The sequence below is a fragment of the Phocoena phocoena genome, chromosome 1, assembly GCF_963924675.1.
Source record: "Phocoena phocoena chromosome 1, mPhoPho1.1, whole genome shotgun sequence".
NCBI classification, from domain to species: domain Eukaryota; kingdom Metazoa; phylum Chordata; class Mammalia; order Artiodactyla; family Phocoenidae; genus Phocoena; species Phocoena phocoena.
Genome location: NC_089219.1, coordinates 1,315,411 through 1,333,893, shown reverse-complemented (window position 1 = coordinate 1,333,893; position 18,483 = coordinate 1,315,411). Strand labels below are relative to the sequence as shown.

The window sequence follows — 18,483 nt, the reverse complement described above, 5'->3', positions numbered from 1 at the left end:
CCCGCGGGCGGCAGCCCTGCCCGGAGGACCAGAGGGCCAGCGCGTTCCTCTGGCAGAGGGAAGGGCCTCCCCGTCGTCCGTGCCGCCCCTGGCTTGGACTGGCCCCTTCTCCGGAAGGCTCTCTCTCCAGGCTGGCGGGCCAGCAGGAGGGTCATTCTCAGAGAATGTGCGTGCAGTGTCCTTGTCATTTAGGGCCCATCTTCTGCCAAATGTCTGACCCCATGGGGTTGCTCTGTGTTTGCATTTCAGCAAGTGACTTCTGGGAAGTCCCCACTGCCGGGGTTCTATGATATTTGTAGGCGGCGGGGCTCGGCCAGCCGGCGCCCCATGCGTAGAGGGCTTTCTTCAGATCCGGTGCTGCCAGGCCAGTGGGCCTGGCGCAGGCCGTGCCGTGGGCACATTTGCCTTTTGTGAAGGCGGAACTCAAGGTGTATCCTCGTAGGAACGACAGTGTCAGCCTGGATGGGCGTGGAAGGACAGGGCAGAGCCGTGGGCGCAAAGCCCCTGGGGATGCTTTGCTGTCTGGTCGGGGCTCACACCGGGGCTGTGTGGGGCGGCTGGGGGTCTCCACCACGATCCTTAAAGGATTCCCGTGTGGGTGGGTGCGCGTGGGCACAACTCTGTACTCAGAATTTGAATCTCAGTCACGTGGGAGCCACGGGACTGCTCTAAAGACTTCTAATAAAATCCGACTAGTTCAGCCCCCTCCGCTGTCTGTCTCTTGTGCCTCACACGTGTCCTCGGTGGCCACCGGGCAGGCGGGTCTGCAGGGATGACGGGGAGTGGGGACTACCACGGTCTGCAGCCATGGGTGGGCAGCGCCCTTGCCAGCGAACCCCTGGACACAAGAAGGAGGGCTGGGCTTCTGCTGAAGGGAGCGGGGAGGGAGGAGGGCAGGCAGAGGAGAAGCCCGGAGGGAGGACGCAGAAGTGACTGGCAGGGAGGGAGGGAGGGGGCGGAGCAGAAGGTGGAAATGAGGGGTGAGGGGTCAGGTCAGGAGGCCGGGGAGAAACGGGCTTGGGGGGAGAAAGTGAGTGAGAGGCAGGGAAGCAGGGGAGAGGCAGGCCGGAAGGGAGAGGGCCTCACGGAACACATCAGGTCCGCCGTGTGCAGTAGGAGGGGACATGGCGGGGAACCTGGGTTCCCGCCCTAGACCGCTCACTATAGCTCCCTGCAGGTGGGGGTGGTGGCGCAGTGACAGGAATGTCCAGCTCTGTCCAGCTGAGAGCAACCCAAAAGCCACAGCCTGCAGCAGACCTCTTGCTGCAGCAAAAAGGGTGTAGCTGGGCCAAACACACAGAAGGTGTTTGCCCCGCCACGGTCCTCCCTGCCCGGCGGCCCTGTCCTGGGACAAGCTCCCGGGGTAACTTTCTCGGCTGGCCCACAGGTGGCCAGCTGCCCTGCCTTCCTGCAGGTGGACCGCTCACCAAGGCTGAAACAGGCAGTGCTGGCAATGAACCTGCCAAGGGCAGGCCCTGGTCTCAGAAAGGGCACCTATTTTTAGGCAGGCCCGGGGTGTCGGTTGAGTCTGCAGGGACCCAGAGGTACCCAGACTTGCCCTCCCTCGTTTCTGCTTGGCACCTCTCTTTGCCCTGCCTTCCATCCCTTTCTGTCCACTCTGCAGCGGAGGTCCATAGCGCCCCTTCCAGGCCAGTACTGCTAGTGGCCTCTGGGGTCCCTGCTGAGCCCTGGGAGTGGTGAGCACGGGATGGGAAGCCCCTCTCACACCCCTCACGTTTATTGCTTGTACGGCAGGCACATCATTGAACTTAGCGGGGGCAATCGCTGTTCTCGTGGGCGTACCTCCTGGTCAGGCTGACCTGGTCAGGCAGCTGGTGGCATGCTCAGACCGAGGCTGAGGTCCAGAGACTCAGAGTAACTGGCCCAGGGTCACCTAGGAGGCAGGTGCCAAAGCCACCGCGGACCCTCGGCATGCTTCCAACACTGGGCTCTTTTGCAAAGTGCCCACTGCCTTTGAGGGGTACACGCCCCTTAAGAAGAGCCTCCACGCCTTCCCAGAGACTAGCCCTGGAAGCCTGTCCCCAACACCACATGGAAACTTTCTCAGCTTGTTCCCTGCAAACTCCCACAGACTCCCTATTTTGCCAGAAAACGGCCTCCTCCAGGAAGGCCGCTCGGCTTTCCCCTGCACTTTCTGAGGATCTCACCATCATTCACACATCTCGCCCAGCTGCAAGGGTAGCTCCTACTCCGGGCGGGGTGAGAAAGGCTTCTAGAGGGCGGGGTCCCCAACTCCCCCTGTTTGCATAGGGTTTTTAACACCCACGGTCCTGCACTCCTAGGGAACCAAGCTGGTGGGTCCCAAGCGTCTTCACGTGCAGGTGCCAGGCTCACAACCGCAGTCACTAAAGAAACCGATTACCCTGGTGGTCTCCAAACCCCAGGTGCCCCCTCTGCACTAGCTCATATCATTTGAGGTCAGCATCCAGCCAACTCAGTGAAGGAACAACAAAGACGACGACAGCCCAGAGGTTTTGTGTTGAGCTGCCTCGCGGTCCGGTCTGGGGGACCCGCGCCCGCCTGCCTGAGTCGGCCCTCCAGCCGCCACCGCCGCGGCGGCGGGAGGGGCGAGGGCCGGCCCGAACGCTCATTAGCATAATCTATGCGCGGGAGGCGTTTAGCAGTCAAATATATGCGCATATATCTCCATGGCTGATGAGGCTGGCCGAGCACAGTCAAAATGGCGGAGTGTGGAGCGAGCGGCAGCGGGAGCGGCGGGGACAGCCTGGACAAGAGCATCACACTGCCCCCCGACGAGATCTTCCGCAACCTGGAGAACGCCAAGCGCTTCGCCATAGACATAGGTCGCCGCGGGCGAGCGCGGGGAGCGGGGCGGCAGGGGCGGGCGCGGGCGCGGGCAGCGAGGCCGGCGGGCCGGGGCGGTGGCAAGGACGAAGGGCGGGGCGCGGGCCGTCGGCGCGCACGGCCTGTCGGGCCTTGTAGTCCGCGGGCAGCCGGCGGCGCCCGCTCGCTGCGGCAGCCGGACTACAGCTCCCGGCAGGCGCCGCGCGGCCGGAGCGGGGCATGCAGGGGCTCGTAGTCCCGCGGGAGAGGCGGCCTGGCTGCCGCTCTGGCATCCCGCCTCGGGAGCGGGGGTGGGGGTCGGCCGCCGGGCGGCGCAGCTCCCCGCCTGCCGGAGATCGGGGGCCGGGTGTCTGGGGCCGGGGCTTTGGAGGACCTGGGCGCAGATCTCAGGTCGGAAGCACCCCCGAGCCCCGCCCCCCGCAGGGCCCTCCTTCCCTCTCCGACGCGTTGACGCCTCCCGCCGACCGCTTTCTCAGATGTGGACGCTGAGGCGCGGATACCCGGGCGGTCCGGGGCCGGTCCATGACCTCCGGCCCGGGACCCCCGCGCGCCTGGCCCGCCGTGGCCGCTCAGTGAATGCAGGGACAGACAGTGCGCTTCTCCCCGGAGGGGTTGGGCCGCCCCGCTCCCCTGTCCTTGGGGGGGGGGGGCGGCGTCCAGGGAAGTGGGGAGCGTCCTGAGCCCCCACCTGCAAAGCCGGAGGCCGGGCGAGGGCAGCTGTGAGCCTGAGGTCGGCCCCCCGAAGGGGACCCGCCAGAACGGTGCCCGGCTGGACGTTGGGCCAGAGACGGTGCGCGCGAGGAACCGCCTGGGGGCTCAAGTCAGCCCCTCGGGGCCCTGCCGCTGTCCTCGGAGCCCTGTGCACTCCGGATGTGATGGCAGTCCAGTGGCCGTGTGCTCGGAGCTTCCGCACTTGATGCTGCTGCCCTGACCCTGGGGGCTCTGCTCCAACGGGTCAGCACCTAACGTTTCTGAAGCGCCCCCGAAAATTGGCTGGCCACAGGGCTTACCTGGGTCGTTCTGCGTGGCCCTAGCTTGTGGCGCGGAAGGGGGAGTGCCTGCCTGTCCTCCAGGGCCGAGCCTGGTCAGGGTTCTTTAGCAGAAGGACACTCAAAGGCATATTTTCAGTGTCCATGTTTATTTCCTCTCTGAAATTTCCCTCCGGCTCTGGGTCCTCTGTTTGGTTCTTTAAAAGACACGTTCATTGCTACTAAGGACAGACATTTGTCGGGGGGGGGGGGGGGGGCGGGGTTTGGCCACCCTGCGAGGTTTGTGGGGTCTTCGTTCTCCGACCAGGGATTGAACCTGGGCCCTCAGCAGTGAGAGCGCAGAGTCCTAACCACTGGACCGTCAGGGAATTCACAAGGACAGACTTTTGTTAGTGTAGCTGATGGGAGGTCACGGCTCAGGGCAGGGGTCCTCCACCCAGGAATCCGCAAAGCCCGAGTGCTGTCAGTGGTTCACAAGCAGGTTTCCGGTTTCCTCTCCCCTCCCCAAGCCTCTCAGTCCAGCTCTGACAGGGTTCCCCTCTCCGCTGGTGGAGTCCCTGCTTCAAAAGCCTCAGGGACGCTTTGGGTCAACACATACTTGAAGCTGACTTGACTCCAGGTTTCTGCTGGGCAGAGGGAGGGTCCCTTGGGTGAAGCAGAAGGGGCCACAGGGCAGGGATGTGCATGGAGGTGCCTGGAGTGGAAGGACAGCCCCGCACCAGGCCCCGGGGTTCTGGATGAACTGGCGGGTCTTGGCCCAGGTCCCTCCCATCAGTCGGGGATGCTGTGGGCCCCAGGGTGGAGCATGGGGTGGGGTAGCCTGGAGAGCCCATGGCGTCCACCAGAGAGCGCGGGACTGTGCTGGCCGCCTGGTCACTGCCCTCGTCAGGTGTGACGTGTGCGGCCCCGGCCCGAGTTGGCATTCACTCGAATCGCAAGGGACCCTGAGAGCAGGTGGGCTCCCGCAGGCGCCCCCTGTGCTGCTCTGTGAACTCACCCTGGCTCAGACTGACTGCACTGCTCTGCTCGCAGCCCCGTGCCCCATCCACTGTCTCCTGGCTCGGGTGGGAGACAAGTCTGGGCAGTGCCGGGCTTCGCCCCACTCGGGGTGCGTGGTGTGCGGTGCACAGAGCCCAGCTCACTCCCCACGGCCCCCACCCCCCACCCCGCGAACCCCAGCACTGTGTGTTTTGGTTGTGATTTATAGCTGACTTGAAGAGCACACTGTCTGGAATTGGATTTCTGTGACCTGGGTAACTTTTGATGAGCCTCTCAAAAGATATCTTCATCCCTTTGCGTTGCCTGTCTTTTTAGGAAACGATTTATTCACAGAGGTGAATCGGGCAACAAACATTTCAGTGGAAGATGCTCCGTGCCAGGCTGGGATTGGGGGCAGGGAGGAGGGATAAGGAGGCTTAAGGCCAAGTTCTGTGTCTTAAGCTGACGGTCTGGGGATGAGAGCAAGCCCAGGACGACGGTGTTCAGTGACCAAACGTGGCCCAACGAGGCCAGGTCGCAGGACGTCCCGGGAGGCCCTGTCCACACTGCCAGACAGGCGGCTCCGATGGGACAGGTGTGATTGGTCTCGGAAGCTGGGCTTTGATTTTTCTTACCTGGAAGAGCTTTGGCCTTCGGATACTGTGTTTCCAAATCTGTGTTTCTGACTTGAGTGTTTGTGGAATACTCCCTTAGTGTTTTGTCACAAAACAACAGTCGTTAATAATTTTAGCTGCCTTCTCAAGACAAGGGGTTTCCCCCTTATTTTTGTCGGGCCTCCTAGGAAACACAGTTGGTTCCAAGGTCACTTTGCAGAGCTGAGCCTTCTGCCTCTCTCTGCTCTGCCGTTCGTGGCTTTCACAGCCGTGAATCACCTATAGCCCCCGATGCCTCCTCTCTGACTCAGGAGTGGGGCTCGCCAGAACTCCTCCTCCAGGAGGACTGCTCTGGGGATCTTTTTAACTTGCCCAAAGGCCTTATCTGCTTCCTGATATTCTGTCCCTGGTCACAGGCCAGGGGCATCCAGGCTTCCTAGGGGCATTAACAAGTCCCCGCCGCCCTCTGCAGGGCCTCCCTGGTGAGTCTGGGCCTCAGCTGCTGCTCTCCGGCCCCTTCCTTGCACATTCCTGGTGAAAACAGCCCCTCCTCCGCCCGCATTGCCTTCTCCACCTCCTTCCACCGACCGTCAGTTGTATGCTTTTCAATGAGAACAGTGGATTTGTCAGCTTCTTCCTTCGGTTCATCAGAGTCTGAAACAGAATTTTCCTAAACCACTGAGGATCGCCGAGTCACCCAGAAACAGCAGGTCCCTTGCTCGTCAAGGACTCAGTGCTGGTGGAGAAACAGACAATCTCCGTTTCAGTCTGGGCCCTGAGAGGACCAGAGCTTTTCGAGGAAGGCAGAGCGTGTTTAGGCCTCACAGTTCACTCCCTTCCTCTGTTTGGTGCCCTGCAGGGCTTTCACGTTCAAGTAGCACCAGACTCCTTGTGGGCAGGACCCAGGTCTGGCAGAGGAGGGCCTGTGGAAGGGCAGGGTCCCTTCCAGCCACTTCTGAATCCGCCGCATCTGTGTGTCCCCTGTAGGTGGGTCGCTGACCAAGCTGGCCTACTACTCCACCGTACAACACAAAGTTGCCAGAGTGCGCTCCTTCGACCACTCAGACAAGGTGAGCCTCCTGGGAGGACCCCGGGCAGGCGCCGGAAGCTTCTAGTGCCGATGCCCCTCCCTCCATGCTCCCAGCTTAGTTCCCCTTCCGTCCCAGCCCTGGCGAGAGCACCCCCGCCTCCCACCTGCCCGTGCCTCCCCCCCGAATCTCCCACCTGCGTCGCCATCAAGACTCCCACGGACTTCAGGGTAGGCAGAAATCGTCGGCGCTGCTGAGGGTGCCCGGGGGCTGTGTGTCAGCGTCGTCCCCTCCCCGAGGCAGTGCTCACACACGCGGCTTCCCCACCCTCACCCCCAGGACACAGAGCAGGACCACGAGCCGCCCTATGAGATCTCCGTCCAGGAGGAGGTTACCGCCAGGCTGCACTTTGTCAAGTTCGAGAACACCTACATAGAAGCCTGCCTGGACTTCATCAAAGACCACCTGGTCAACACCGAGACCAAGGTCATCCAGGCAACCGGGGGCGGGGCGTACAAGTTCAAAGACCTCATCGAAGAGAAGCTGCAGCTGAAGTGAGTGGGGACCTCGGGGCGGGGAGGGGAGCGTGGGGGCCGGTTGGCCTCCGCTCACGGGGTCGGGCCCTGACGTGGCGGCCGCAGTGGCCCCTCTCCTGCACCAGCCCGTTCGCCCGGCTCTGGGGGTTCCTAAGACCTCAGGACCCGGTGAGGCTCCGGGTGGCTGGTGGGTGGCCGCGGGTCTGAGGCCAAGCTCTGGGCCGGCTGCAGTGGAATTCAGGTGGCTGAAACTCAGGAAGCCTCGGGGGACTGGAGATGGTGGGTGGGGAGAGGCGAGGGCTGAAAGGAAAGGAATGGAGCCCCGAGACCGAGTCGGGCCCGCTCCCGCTGGACGGAGGGTCCCGGGGCCACGGCCCTGCCAGGGGGGCGGGGAGGCAGGGGCCATTTGTGCCGTGGCCCGTGCCGGTGCCAGTGGCTGGGCTGCTCCCTGGCAGGGTTGACAAGGAGGACGTGATGACCTGTCTGATCAAGGGCTGCAACTTCGTGCTGAAGAACATCCCGCACGAGGCCTTCGTGTACCAGAAGGGCTCCAACCCCGAGTTCCGGTTTCAGACCAACCACCCCAGCGTTTTCCCGTACCTCCTAGTCAGCATCGGCTCTGGGGTCTCTATCGTGAAGGTGGGGCCTGGCTCGTGGGAGAGGACGGGCCTCTGCAGAGCTTCGTTGAGCACTGGCTGCATGTCGGAGCCATGCCGGGCACAGGCACGCGGGCACAGGGAGGCGGACACAGACCCAGGCCTGCCTCTGGCGCTCACGGCGCGAGGCCGCACGCGGAGTGCCTGGCGCGGGCGGTCTGCGGGGAGGTCGGCCCCCTGCTTCCAGAACGAGCACCTGCCGAGCCCACCCAGACTCAGCCTTCGAGGGCACCGCCACCCAGGGCGGGGGATGCCCCTGAGCCGCCGCGTCCCCGGGACCGGCTGGGCCGTGGCTGGGGGCCCCCTTGCTAACGCACCTGCCCTCGTTTCGCTCCAGGTGGAGACAGAGGACAGGTTCGAGTGGATCGGCGGCAGCTCCATCGGGGGTGGCACCTTCTGGGGGCTTGGGGCTCTGCTCACCAAAACTAAGGTATTTGGGCAGCTCTAGGAAGATGCTCCTGGCTCCGCGGAACAGCCTGTTTCCTGGTCCCCTCAGGAAAGGGTTGGCGGCTGTGGGGTCGGAGGCTTGTGCTTGGCTGGGGTTGTTGTGAAAGTGGCTCTTCCCTGTACCTCGTCCTGCGTCCCGAGTCTCTGAAGGATGGGCGTCCAGGTGGCCAGAGTGTCGCCCAGCTGGGTGGTCCACAGAGGCTGCCCGTCTCCCCCCACCTCTGGGCCATGACGGGAGAGGGCTTTCCCTCCCCGGCACGGCGGCTGGCCTCCTTCCGTGGGCTCGTCCAGGGCCGTGGGGTTCTCCCAGCTTGCGGCTCCTCAGGTGCTCCCGTCTGCTCTGTCCCCACAGAAGTTTGACGAGCTGCTGCATCTGGCTTCCAGAGGCCAGCACACGAACGTGGACATGCTGGTGCAGGACATCTACGGAGGGGCCCACCAGACCCTGGGGCTGAGCGGCAACCTCATCGCGAGCAGCTTCGGGAAGTCGGCCACCGCGGACACAGGTACCGGCCGCTCGCCCGCTCTCGCTCTCGGAGGCGCGTGGCGCCCACCTGGCCGCTTGCCCAGCGCGCTGCTTCCGCCCCCAGAGTTCTCCAAGGAGGACATGGCCAAGAGCCTGCTGCACATGATCAGCAACGACATCGGGCAGCTCGCCTGCCTGTACGCCAGGCTCCACTGCTTGGACCGGGTGTACTTCGGCGGCTTTTTCATCCGCGGCCACCCCGTCACCATGCGCACCATCACCTACAGCATCAACTTCTTCTCCAAGGTAACGGGCCGCCGCGTCCTTCCTCTGCTCTGCCTGCCCCTGGCCCGGGCCCCCATGTCTCCAAACTCGCAGGCCTGAGAGGGGACGGGAGCAAGGCGGGACCCAGCTGAGCACCCCCAAGCCCCTGCCCGCAGCCCCTTCCCACCCACTAGCTCCGGGCATCCTGCACTTGGGGCGCCGTGGCCATCCCTGAGTTTGGCGCGTTGCCGGGGGTGGGGTCTAGAGACCGCCTCCCACTGTCTGCGAGCTCCAGGTGAGCTTCTAGGTGTCAGTCTCGGCGTGGGGGCGTGTGGCCCCCAGCAAGCGTGGGGAACTGGGTGGGTGTCCGTTTTGTGGAAGAAGTTACCCTCTGAACCGGGGATCCCCACGCCCCGGGCCGCTCCCCATCGCGCGTGTTACCACCCGAACCGTCGTGCCCCCTGCCCCCCCACCCTGCGCCACCCCCATCCATGGAAAAGTGGTCTTCCGTGAAACTGGTCCCTGGTGCCAAGAAGGCCGGGGACCGCTGCTCTAAACGGTGGGCCCTTGAATTCCGCGTGTGCGTACAGCCCCGTGGACAAGCGCCGAGTTGGGAGGGAGGCCACCTGTGTCGGGTGGACTCGCAGCCTTGGGCTGAGTGGCGCTTCAGGGGCGTCTCCGTGGCAGGGGGAGGTCCAGGCGCTGTTCTTGAGGCACGAAGGCTACCTGGGCGCCATAGGAGCGTTTCTTAAAGGAGCCGAGCAGGACAGTGAGTACAGCGTGGCCTGTGTTGGGCAGCGGCATTGGGAGGCGGGGAGGCCCTGGGGAGTGACTGGAGTGGCTGCTCGTGTGAAGCGACGATCGAGGGCTGTGGGTGGACGTGGCGTCTTCGTGGGCCCTCCCCAGCAGTGGCAGGAGCCTTTGCTGTGATTCTCCTGAGGGGCCGGTGGAAACCGACTCGCGTGGGTGCCACGTGATCAACCCATGGGCCCTTGAGTGACGGGGCTCCGTGCAGGGGCTGCGCACACGGCCTCGCCTCCGAAGGCCTCAGCCCGCCGGCTCCTCCCGGCCGTCTGCCCAGCTGTCGCTTCAGATGCGCATCCGGTCTGTCCTCTTTGAAGGACACGTGAAGGAATCGCAGGCGTGATTCTGCGCGAGGAAGCACAGGGCAGACTGCGTGGGGGTCAGCGCCAGTCAGAGCAGCCCGGGCAGACCTTCACTGCGTCCCTAAGTCCAGCTTCTTACTTGAGATAAGCCACGGGTACCTTTCGGAAGCTACCGCTCAGCTTGAGAGGTCTCTGTGCCAGTAAGAAATAACACAACAGAACAACGCCCCCGACTCACCCGGCGCCAGGGAGGCCTTCGGCAGCCGGTCCTCCCAGAGGCAGCCCAGCCGCCCAAGGTTTGCCGAGCCGCTCGCCCCTCGGTTGACGCCGGGTCTCTTGTCCCACAGACCCAAACCAGTACAGCTGGGAAGAGAACTACGCCGGCAGCTCCGGGCTCATGAGCTCCTCGCCCGAGCTCTGCCCAACGCAGCGGCCGAGGAGTGGCACCGTGAGTACGGGCGCGGGTGGCCCTGAGTCCCACGTGCGCCGCCTCCGCTGCGGCCTCCTGGTGGTCCCCGAGGAGAGCCTCCGTGCCGCCGTGGCCGGGCTCGAAGGCGCCTCCTCCTGGTGCAGGCCGGTCATGAACCACAGACTCTGGGGCCAAAGAGAGACGTTTGCAGCCTGCAGCTGGCTGTTCTCATTCCTCCCGTAGTGTCTCACATTCTTCCGGTGTTCAGCCGGAGCCCTCGGGGCCACGCGGTCCCCGCCGGGTTTGCAGGGAGAATATAAAGTTTCGGGACCACAGGGGGTCTTTCCTAGGGCTCTGGGACCGTTCACAGCAGAATCGGGGTAAAACTGTGGGTCGCGGGCACCAGCCTGGGCCCCTTCTCTTAGAACACGTTCTCTGCGTGATGGTTTCAAGGCGGTACCGAGCCTGCAGAGTCTGCAAATTTCCTCAGGCGATTCCACCTTTTCCTCAGTCGCCCCTTGGGGTGAGGCCCACCATGTCTGGATGGGGGCTTCCCCCGCCAGCCGAGCCGGTGTGGAGAGGGTCTCCCAGCTGGGACGGGATGGTACTGCCGTGGCCCCGTCCTGGCCCAGATCATCGTTGGACGAGCTGTTGCCATCTTTTTTTTTTGCTGTATGTGGGCCTCTCACTGTTGTGGCCTCTCCCGTGGCGGAGCACAGGCTCCTGACGCGCAGGCCCAGCAGCCATGGCTCACGGGCCCAGCCGCTCCGCGGCACGTGGGATCCTCCCGGACCGGGGCACGAGCCCGTGTCCCCTGCATCGGCAGGCGGACTCTCAACCACTGCGCCACCAGGGAAGCCCGTTACCGTTTCATTGACATCACATCCCTGATAACCCAGGGAGTGGTTTGTCAGAATCGCACGCGGGGCTGGACGACAGGCGGGGCTGGACGACAGGCCGAGGCCAGTTTGGAGGGAAAGTTGCTTTTCAGTTGTAGATGCAGATTCTCTTGTAAATCAGTGTAAACATGGCAAGAATGTGCCTCAGCCGCCTCTCACTTCCTGGGGAGAGTCCCCCACGTGTGGCACCCCCAGTTCCCACAGCTCCACACCGCATCCTTTGCAGCCAGCTGTGCGGGGGTAGCTGGGCCCTTCCCAAAGGCAGGCACCAGGGGCAGGGTTGGCAAGGCCCAGGCCCGCCGTGACGGGTGTGCAGAGAAAGGCGTTAACGTCTCTGACTTGTCGAAGGGCGACGTGGATGCCGGCCACACGGTGGGCGGGCCAGAAACCTTTCAGCCAGCGCTGACGTGCAGCTTGGGCACCCCACGCGCCTGTCGTGCTGGGGTGTCCCTGCAAGTGGGCGTGGGGATCCCCAGGGGCAGGGGGCCAGGCCGAGCTCAGATGTGAGCTCCCACTCATTGGAGGACAGGGCGGCCCCTGCCGGCCAGCCGGGCAGGGGGCAGCCATTGCCTCCTTTGACCCCCGTGGAGACACACCGGCTCCTTCCCTGCTAAACGTGCGCTCACGTGGCGCGTCCCCAAAGCCCATCTCTCCCTCGTGGGGTGGATCTTCTCATCCAGACCATGCCTGGTCCGAGCACACCTGCCGCCTCACCTGCTAGTGGGCCAGTCAGCAACACAGGGCCAAGTCCCAGGTGGGCAGCTCCCTGGAGGGTGGGGGGCAGGATCGGTGCCTGGAGGACAAGCCCTGAGCTCACTCGCTTGTCACGTCCCTGGAGCAGCTGCCTGACACAGTTCTCATCCGAGAACGGGGCCAGGCGCACAGGACCCTTCGTTTGAAAGACCCTGGCGTGGGCATCGAGCGTCCCGGTCTTGCTGAGTGTGGCAGGGGCAGTGGGTCTGGATGCAGGGCGTGGGGGGACGGGGCGGTGTGTCCCCGCCTGGGAACCGACCCCGGGCAGGAGCCGCAGGACAGAGCCCGGCGGGCAGGGCAGGTGGACCAGAAGCGCGGTCGGTGTGCATGGTTCAGAGCGCGGAGCAGAGAGCACGGGGCGCGGCAGGAAGCCGGGGGCGTGAGCGGACCCAGGGTCGGGGCGTCGGGCTCAGGGCCCCGGACAAGTGGAGGGCTCGCCCGGGCTGAGAGAGGCCGTGAGAGGCAGGCAGGGCCCAGGGCCGGGGAGGAACCAGGCTCTCCATTAGCCGCACACGGCAGCTTCCCTTCGTGCAGGGAAGCCGGTTCCAAGGCCTGTAGAAGGGGGTTTTGGTCTTTCAGAAAGGACACGGCTGACGTGCCCGCCTGCTTCTCGTCCTCCCAGTTCGACTTGCTGGAAATGGACCGTCTGGAGAGGCCGCTCGTCAACCTGCCTCTCCTTCTGGACCCGTCCTCCTACGTGCCTGACACGGTCGACCTCACAGACGATGCGCTGGCCCGAAAGTACTGGCTCACCTGCTTTGAGGAGGCCCTGGACGGGGTGAGGGCCTGGGGTGGGGGTGAGGTTGGGATGAGGCCTGGGGGCGGGGCTGGACACCCCCAGGAAGAAGACACACGTCCGTCCAGGAATTGGGCTGTGGGCCTTTGAGGTCCTGGCTACCTCTTGACTGTTTCAGGTTCCCAAGGGGCAGTGAGAGGCGGGATGGAGGAGAACAAGGGTTTCCAGGAACCTTTTATTTGAGGTATAATTCATAGTTCCCGGGTGGGAACCTGACTGAGTGGTTTGTTGGGACGTGGTGTCAGTGAGGTGCGTCCTCATCGGCTCGCAAGTGGCTTTCCCGGCTACCGTGTTTCTTTAAAAAGCAAGCAGTTCGCACAGGGCTCAGGGGCAGCAGTGGCTGGCCTCCGGCTCCAGGCTCAGGGGGGTCAAGGCCATGGGAGCCTCCTGGGAACACCCATTCCTCCACGACGCCCCTCAGAGAGGCCCATTGGGTCTGTCTTCAGAGCGAGGGGTCCCACAGACTTGGAGGATGCTCCAGAACCACCAGTCCCCTCAGCAGAGCGGGAGCTGGTGTCCAGTGGGCCCTGGGGCTGGTATCGGAGGACACGGATATGAGCTTTGGGTCAGGGCTGGCGGCAGCCCCGTTCCCACCTGGCAAAGGGAGCCCCCAGTGCCTGCCCCCACGGGCTGGGGGCTGCCCTGAGCACTGCTGGCCGCCCCGTCCTCGGTAGGTCGTGAAACGCGCCGTGGCGAGCCAGCCAGGCTCCGTGGATGCAGCTGAGAGGGCCGAGAAGTTCCGCCAGAAGTACTGGAGCAAGCTGCAGGCGCTGCGGCACCAGCCCTTGTGAGTGGCCTGCCCGCTCGCCCTGGCCAGAACCCCGAGAGCGGCCTCTACGAGGACACGCACTCGCACCCGCGGGCCGAGTCCCTCGAAGTTCTCCAGGAAGCTCTGTGCCCCTCCCCTGGCACACACTCGGGGACGCTCAGCACCCCGCCGGCCTCCTGGGCTTCTCCTTTCGGCGCCTGGACGCCACGAGGACGCCCCTGGGTTGGGAGAGTGCGATGGGCGGTGCAGTCAGCCGTCCAGCCCACTCAGCCGCCCTCCGCCCGGCTCTGTCCTCAGCGCTTATGGGACCCTGACCGTGCGCAGCCTCCTGGACACAAGGGAGCACTGTTTGAACGAGTTCAACTTCCCGGACCCCTACTCCAAGGTGAGCGCCCCCTTCTCGTGGGTGGGCACGTGCTTGCAGGGGGCCGTGGGGAACGGGGCGTCAGTCCCGTCCTGTCCAGCGAGCGGGTGTGCTGGCAGCCCTGACCCCCGGCTCTGGCGACAGGCTGCATCCTGGAGCCGCCCTGGTGAGGGTCCATCTCCCAGGAGCTCTGGGCCGCGGCCCCTCGGTCGGCTGCACCGGCTGTGGACCGATGCCGGCACCGCCCTGACCTCGTCAGCAGCACGTCCTGGGGGTTCTAGCCAGCAGCCAGTGGGGGTGGCGGGCATGTGGCACCGAGGCCCCCTCGCCTCTTCCTGGCCTCCTGAACTCAGCCTGGAAACTCAAGAGTTGGTGCCTGAGGATGTCCGTCCTGGCCACGAGCCTCCCAGGGCCTGGCTGGTGGCCTGGAGGTGCCTCCCTGGGCTCTTTGACCAGGAAGCCGCGTGCCCTGGAGCCGTGAGCGGGGTCCAGAGCCAGCCGACCTCAGCTCCCTGCCACCTCCTCCCTGCCCTCGCACAGGAGCGTCTGGGGACAGCGGGTCTGGGTGCTGAGGATGTCACGGTCAGGGCAGCGGGCACCCGTGGGGTGTGGGTCCTCCGTGCTCGGCCACGGCACAGTCACACCTGAGCCTCCGTCCTCAGTGCACACTTCAAACCTGCACCGATACCAGCGTGCCCCCCATGCTTGCTCTCAGCCCGCGCCGCTCCGAGTCAGCGCTGCTTTTAACCTGACGCGATCTGGGTTTGTCTAGCCTCCCGCAGTGACGTCAATGGGAGTCTTCTGTCCCCTAGAACAGGCTCGCTGTGGGTGCTCTCGCGGCGCGGTGCTCTCCTCTCCCTGCCCTGCTGGGGGCCTGGGGCAGGCCAGACCACGTCTTCATTCGCGTCTCCCCGCAGGTGAAGCAGAAGGACAACGGCGTGGCATTAAAGTGTTTCCGGAGGGTGATCCACTCTCTGGACGCCCTGGGCTGGGAGGAGAGGCAGCTGGCCCTGGTGAAAGGGCTCCTGGCCGGCAACGTCTTCGACTGGGGAGCGAAAGCCGTCTCTGAGTAGGTGCCCGCTGTCCTCACAGCCCGTGCAGGCCCATCCCCTCCCCTCCTCCTTCCAGCTCAGCCTCAGAGCCACAGCCCCTGGACCCGAACTGACGCCTGGGCCACACGTGGCTCCGGCAGTCCCAGCCTCGGCCGGCCCAGCTTGGCCCTTGAGGAGGTGGCAGAGGGGGCACCGGGGGTTCTCGGGGGTTGGGGTACCGCTCGGGGCTTGCTGGGCACGTGTGGCCTCGGGAACGGATGGGACAGGTGCTGGGACCCAGCCTCCCTGCCCGCACACAAGAGCAGGCGCGTGGAGGGCTGCAGGTGTGGGTGTCGTCAGTGTGAAACTGCGCGTCGCAGTGACCGTGTGGGGTGGGCTTAGACGCTGTTGGGTGTTCGGAGTGAATAGGTGCCTCGTGAAGTTCAGCGGTGGGCACGCGTCTCCCCGTCCCCCCAAGGGTCCTGTCCCGGGGCCCGCCGTCTGGCGCCTTCCCCGGGGCTCCCGTGCAGGGGACTTGCTGGGTCACCCAACGTGCGCTTTCGGACCCGGGCACCCGGGACAGCCATCGCCCCCTCCCTGCCCTCAGCACCGGCTGCCCCTTGGGCGGCACGTTGGGGTGAGGCTGGTGGCCGGTGCTCCCCAGGGGCCTGGCCTGTGGCTGCAGGCACGGAGGCTTCCCCGTGCCACCTCCCCCGTCCTCGGGCCGACGCGGCAGCAGTGACGGGTGACAGCACGCTCGTCCAGCTCGGGCGGGGCTTCGTGTCCCACGGGAGCGACGGAGGCCGAGGTCCGGGGCTTTGGTGACTTTGTCTTCTCCTCCCCTGTGCAGCGTCCTTGAATCTGACCCCCAGTTTGGGTTTGAGGAGGCAAAGAGGAAGCTGCAAGGTAGGGGCGCCCCGGGCTCTCCTCCAGTGCCAGGACTCGGGCCGGTGGGGGGAAGCAGCGAGGCGGCCGCGCATGCCCGCTGAGCCGGGGGGAGGCGAGGACCGGCTCCCCGGAGAGGCCGGCGGGCGGGTGACCGCGCCCCTGTGTCCCGCAGAGCGGCCCTGGCTCGTGGACTCCTACAGCAAGTGGCTTCAGAGACTGAAGGTACATGGAGCTGTCCCCGCCTCTGTCCTGTGCCCTAGGGGCCCGGGCAGGGTTCACGGGTGGGGAGGTGGCGCGGGCCCGCGCGGTGCACCGAGGGCCCCCCGCCCCGAGCTACAAGCATGAGCTGGCATCCCTGCTCCAAGCCTGACTTCGGCAGGACAGCGATGAGGTCACTGGCCTCGGGTCAGAGGTCCTTCGGGCTAGCAGTTCTGGAAGAGGCCGGGGCTGCCCCTGTACCCCCAGTGCCTGCAGGACCCAGCAGCCCTCGCCCGGCCGTGGGGAGTGGAGTGTGGAGGTGTCTGGAACGCTTGGACGCGCCTGTTCCCAACTGAACGTCCTGGTTTTGTCTTACAGGGGCCCCCTCACAAATGTGCCTTAATTTTCGCAGATAACAGTGGAGTAGACGTCATTTTGGGAGTCTTCCCCTTTGTCAGGGAGCTTCTCTCTAGAGGGACGGAGGTGAGTGTGGAGGGCCGCATGGCGGGTCCCTTGCCCAGCTCCCGTGCTCGGTGGGGTTGGCATCGCCCTGGGCCCCTCCGTGTGCAGGTAGGTGCCGGGTAGGCAGTGGTACAGCAGGAGCACGGGAGGAGACCTGGCCGGTCGCGTCCTGGGGCTTAGGTCGGCCTGACCGCGGGGCCCTGGGGCCACCTCCAGCCTGCCCCAAGAGCCGGCCCAGCCGTGAGAGGTCGCCGGAGGCCGTGCTCCTCCGCCGGCAGCCCCAGGTGGGTGGGTGGGTGGCGGGCGGGCAGGCGGGCGAGCCCAGGCTGGCTCAGCACTGCCGGCGGCCAAGGTCCCTAAAGAGCCCGGGCATCCTGCCGCAGGTCATCTTGGCGTGCAACTCGGGACCCGCCTTGAACGACGTGACCTACAGCGAGTCCCTCATCGTGGCCGAGCGCATCGCGGCCATGGACCCCGTCATCCGGTAAGCTGGGCGGGAGGCTGGGGCCTGGCGTGGCGAGGCGGGGGTGCGGCGGGGCAGCTTCCTGGGGCGCCGCCTCACGGGTGACGACCCCTGTGCTCCGCAGCTCGGCGCTCAGAGAAGGGAGGCTGCTGCTCATGCAGACTGGCTCCAGCTCCCCGTGTCTCGACCTCAGGTATGTGGCCCCTCTGCCCCCGGGTCCCCCTGGTCCCCTGCGGAAGTCAGCTGTGCCAGCCGCAGCCCCGGGCAGGGTCCAGGCACCTCTTCCCTCGGGACCCTGGGAGGAGGAAGCAAGGGGGGCGTGTCCCCGCCTTGGATAATCAGTTCGTCGCCATAGTGCTTTCCGCCCTGGGGCTTCTAGCACCTGGAGCGGCCGTGTAGAGGAGGGCACATCTGGGCTCGGGGACCGTCAGCCTCTCAGTCTGTTCCAGCGCTGATCCTCCAGTGTTGATTTACTCCCCTTCCAGGTCCACTATTAACCAACAAGGAGGGACGATAAAAAGCTATGGAAAGGACTCAGATTCTTTAACGTTCAAAATACAAAAGTATCGTTAAGGCCCAGTTTTCAGAACCGGCTTCCTTGTAGCCACGGGAGCGCAGCTGCCAGGGGTCCCCAAGACCCTGGGCCCCGGGCCCCGGGCGGGCAGCTGCCGGGCTGGCTGTCCGGGGATCAGGCTGGACCCAAGGCCCACGTAGTTGGGGGGGCCGAGGGTCGGGGGTCTCCGGCGTTCCCACCGGTCGCCGCCCTTGGCTGGAGGCAGGGTGTGGCGTCTGCCCCGGGTGCAGACCAGTGCAGGGCGCCAGGCCCCCCGCCTGCACCCTCCTCACTGCCCCCTTCCTCCCCGAAGCCGCCTGGACAAGGGGCTGGCCGTGCTGGTGCGGGAGCGCGGCGCCGACCTGGTGGTCATCGAGGGCATGGGCCGCGCCGTCCACACCAACTACCACGCGGCCCTGCGCTGCGAGAGCCTCAAGCTGGCCGTCATCAAGAACTCGTGGCTGGCCGAGCGGCTGGGTGGCCGGCTCTTCAGCGTCATCTTCAAGTACGAGGTCCCGGCCGAGTGAGGCGCCACCGCCGCTGGGCTGCTCTGCCCGTCGCCTCAGGAACGTATCTCGACGGCAACAGGGACCCGCGTTCAAATCGGAATATTTATGAGAGAGCCGGCTGCGCCCAGGTGTGGGCTCAGCGCTCGTGGCCTCGGGCTTGGTGTATCTTCAGTGCTGACGTGTTCGTGGTGGGGAGACACGACTTTTGTCCCGTGAGACGTTCTTATTGGAATATATTTAACTGTTAAATAATCTTTTATATATATATACATATATACATATACATATATATATATATATATATAAAAATATAAATATATACGTATACGCCTCTGACGGGACGCTGAGGTCAGGGCACGGCAAATAGTTTCCAGAGTGAGAACAGAGCGTTTCTGCCTTTGCTGTTTGGTGTGAGGGTGGGCAGCCCCGCCCCCGGGGGCCCTGCCCACGCCTCCCCCAGGGAGCCCAGCAGTGGGGTC

General features: G+C 65.0%; 1 protein-coding gene across 1 annotated transcript; it reads left to right on the top strand.

Annotated features, from left to right (window-relative positions):
- Window positions 1-2,701: 2,701 nt before the first annotated feature.
- PANK4 (pantothenate kinase 4 (inactive)) lies at window positions 2,702-18,022 on the top strand. The gene is made up of 19 exons (XM_065881596.1): window positions 2,702-2,825; window positions 6,395-6,477; window positions 6,775-6,989; window positions 7,427-7,610; window positions 7,965-8,057; window positions 8,427-8,580; window positions 8,665-8,846; window positions 9,492-9,573; window positions 10,258-10,358; window positions 12,594-12,749; window positions 13,442-13,554; window positions 13,834-13,921; window positions 14,818-14,969; window positions 15,782-15,837; window positions 15,992-16,041; window positions 16,396-16,500; window positions 16,863-16,963; window positions 17,067-17,135; window positions 17,809-18,022. The coding sequence occupies exons 1-19, from the start codon at window positions 2,702-2,704 to the stop codon at window positions 18,020-18,022; spliced, it is 2,322 nt and encodes a 773-aa protein (XP_065737668.1).
- The last annotated feature ends 461 nt before the right edge of the window (window positions 18,023-18,483 follow it).

Coding starts and splice junctions, on each gene's coding strand:
- PANK4 (XM_065881596.1), top strand. CDS start 2,702: ATGGCGGAGTGTGGAGCGAGCGGCAGCGGGAGCGGCGGGGACAGCCTG. Junction 8,847..9,491: donor GCATCAACTTCTTCTCCAAG/GTAACGGGCCGC, acceptor TCTCCGTGGCAG/GGGGAGGTCCAGGCGCTGTT. Junction 15,838..15,991: donor GGCAAAGAGGAAGCTGCAAG/GTAGGGGCGCCC, acceptor TGTGTCCCGCAG/AGCGGCCCTGGCTCGTGGAC.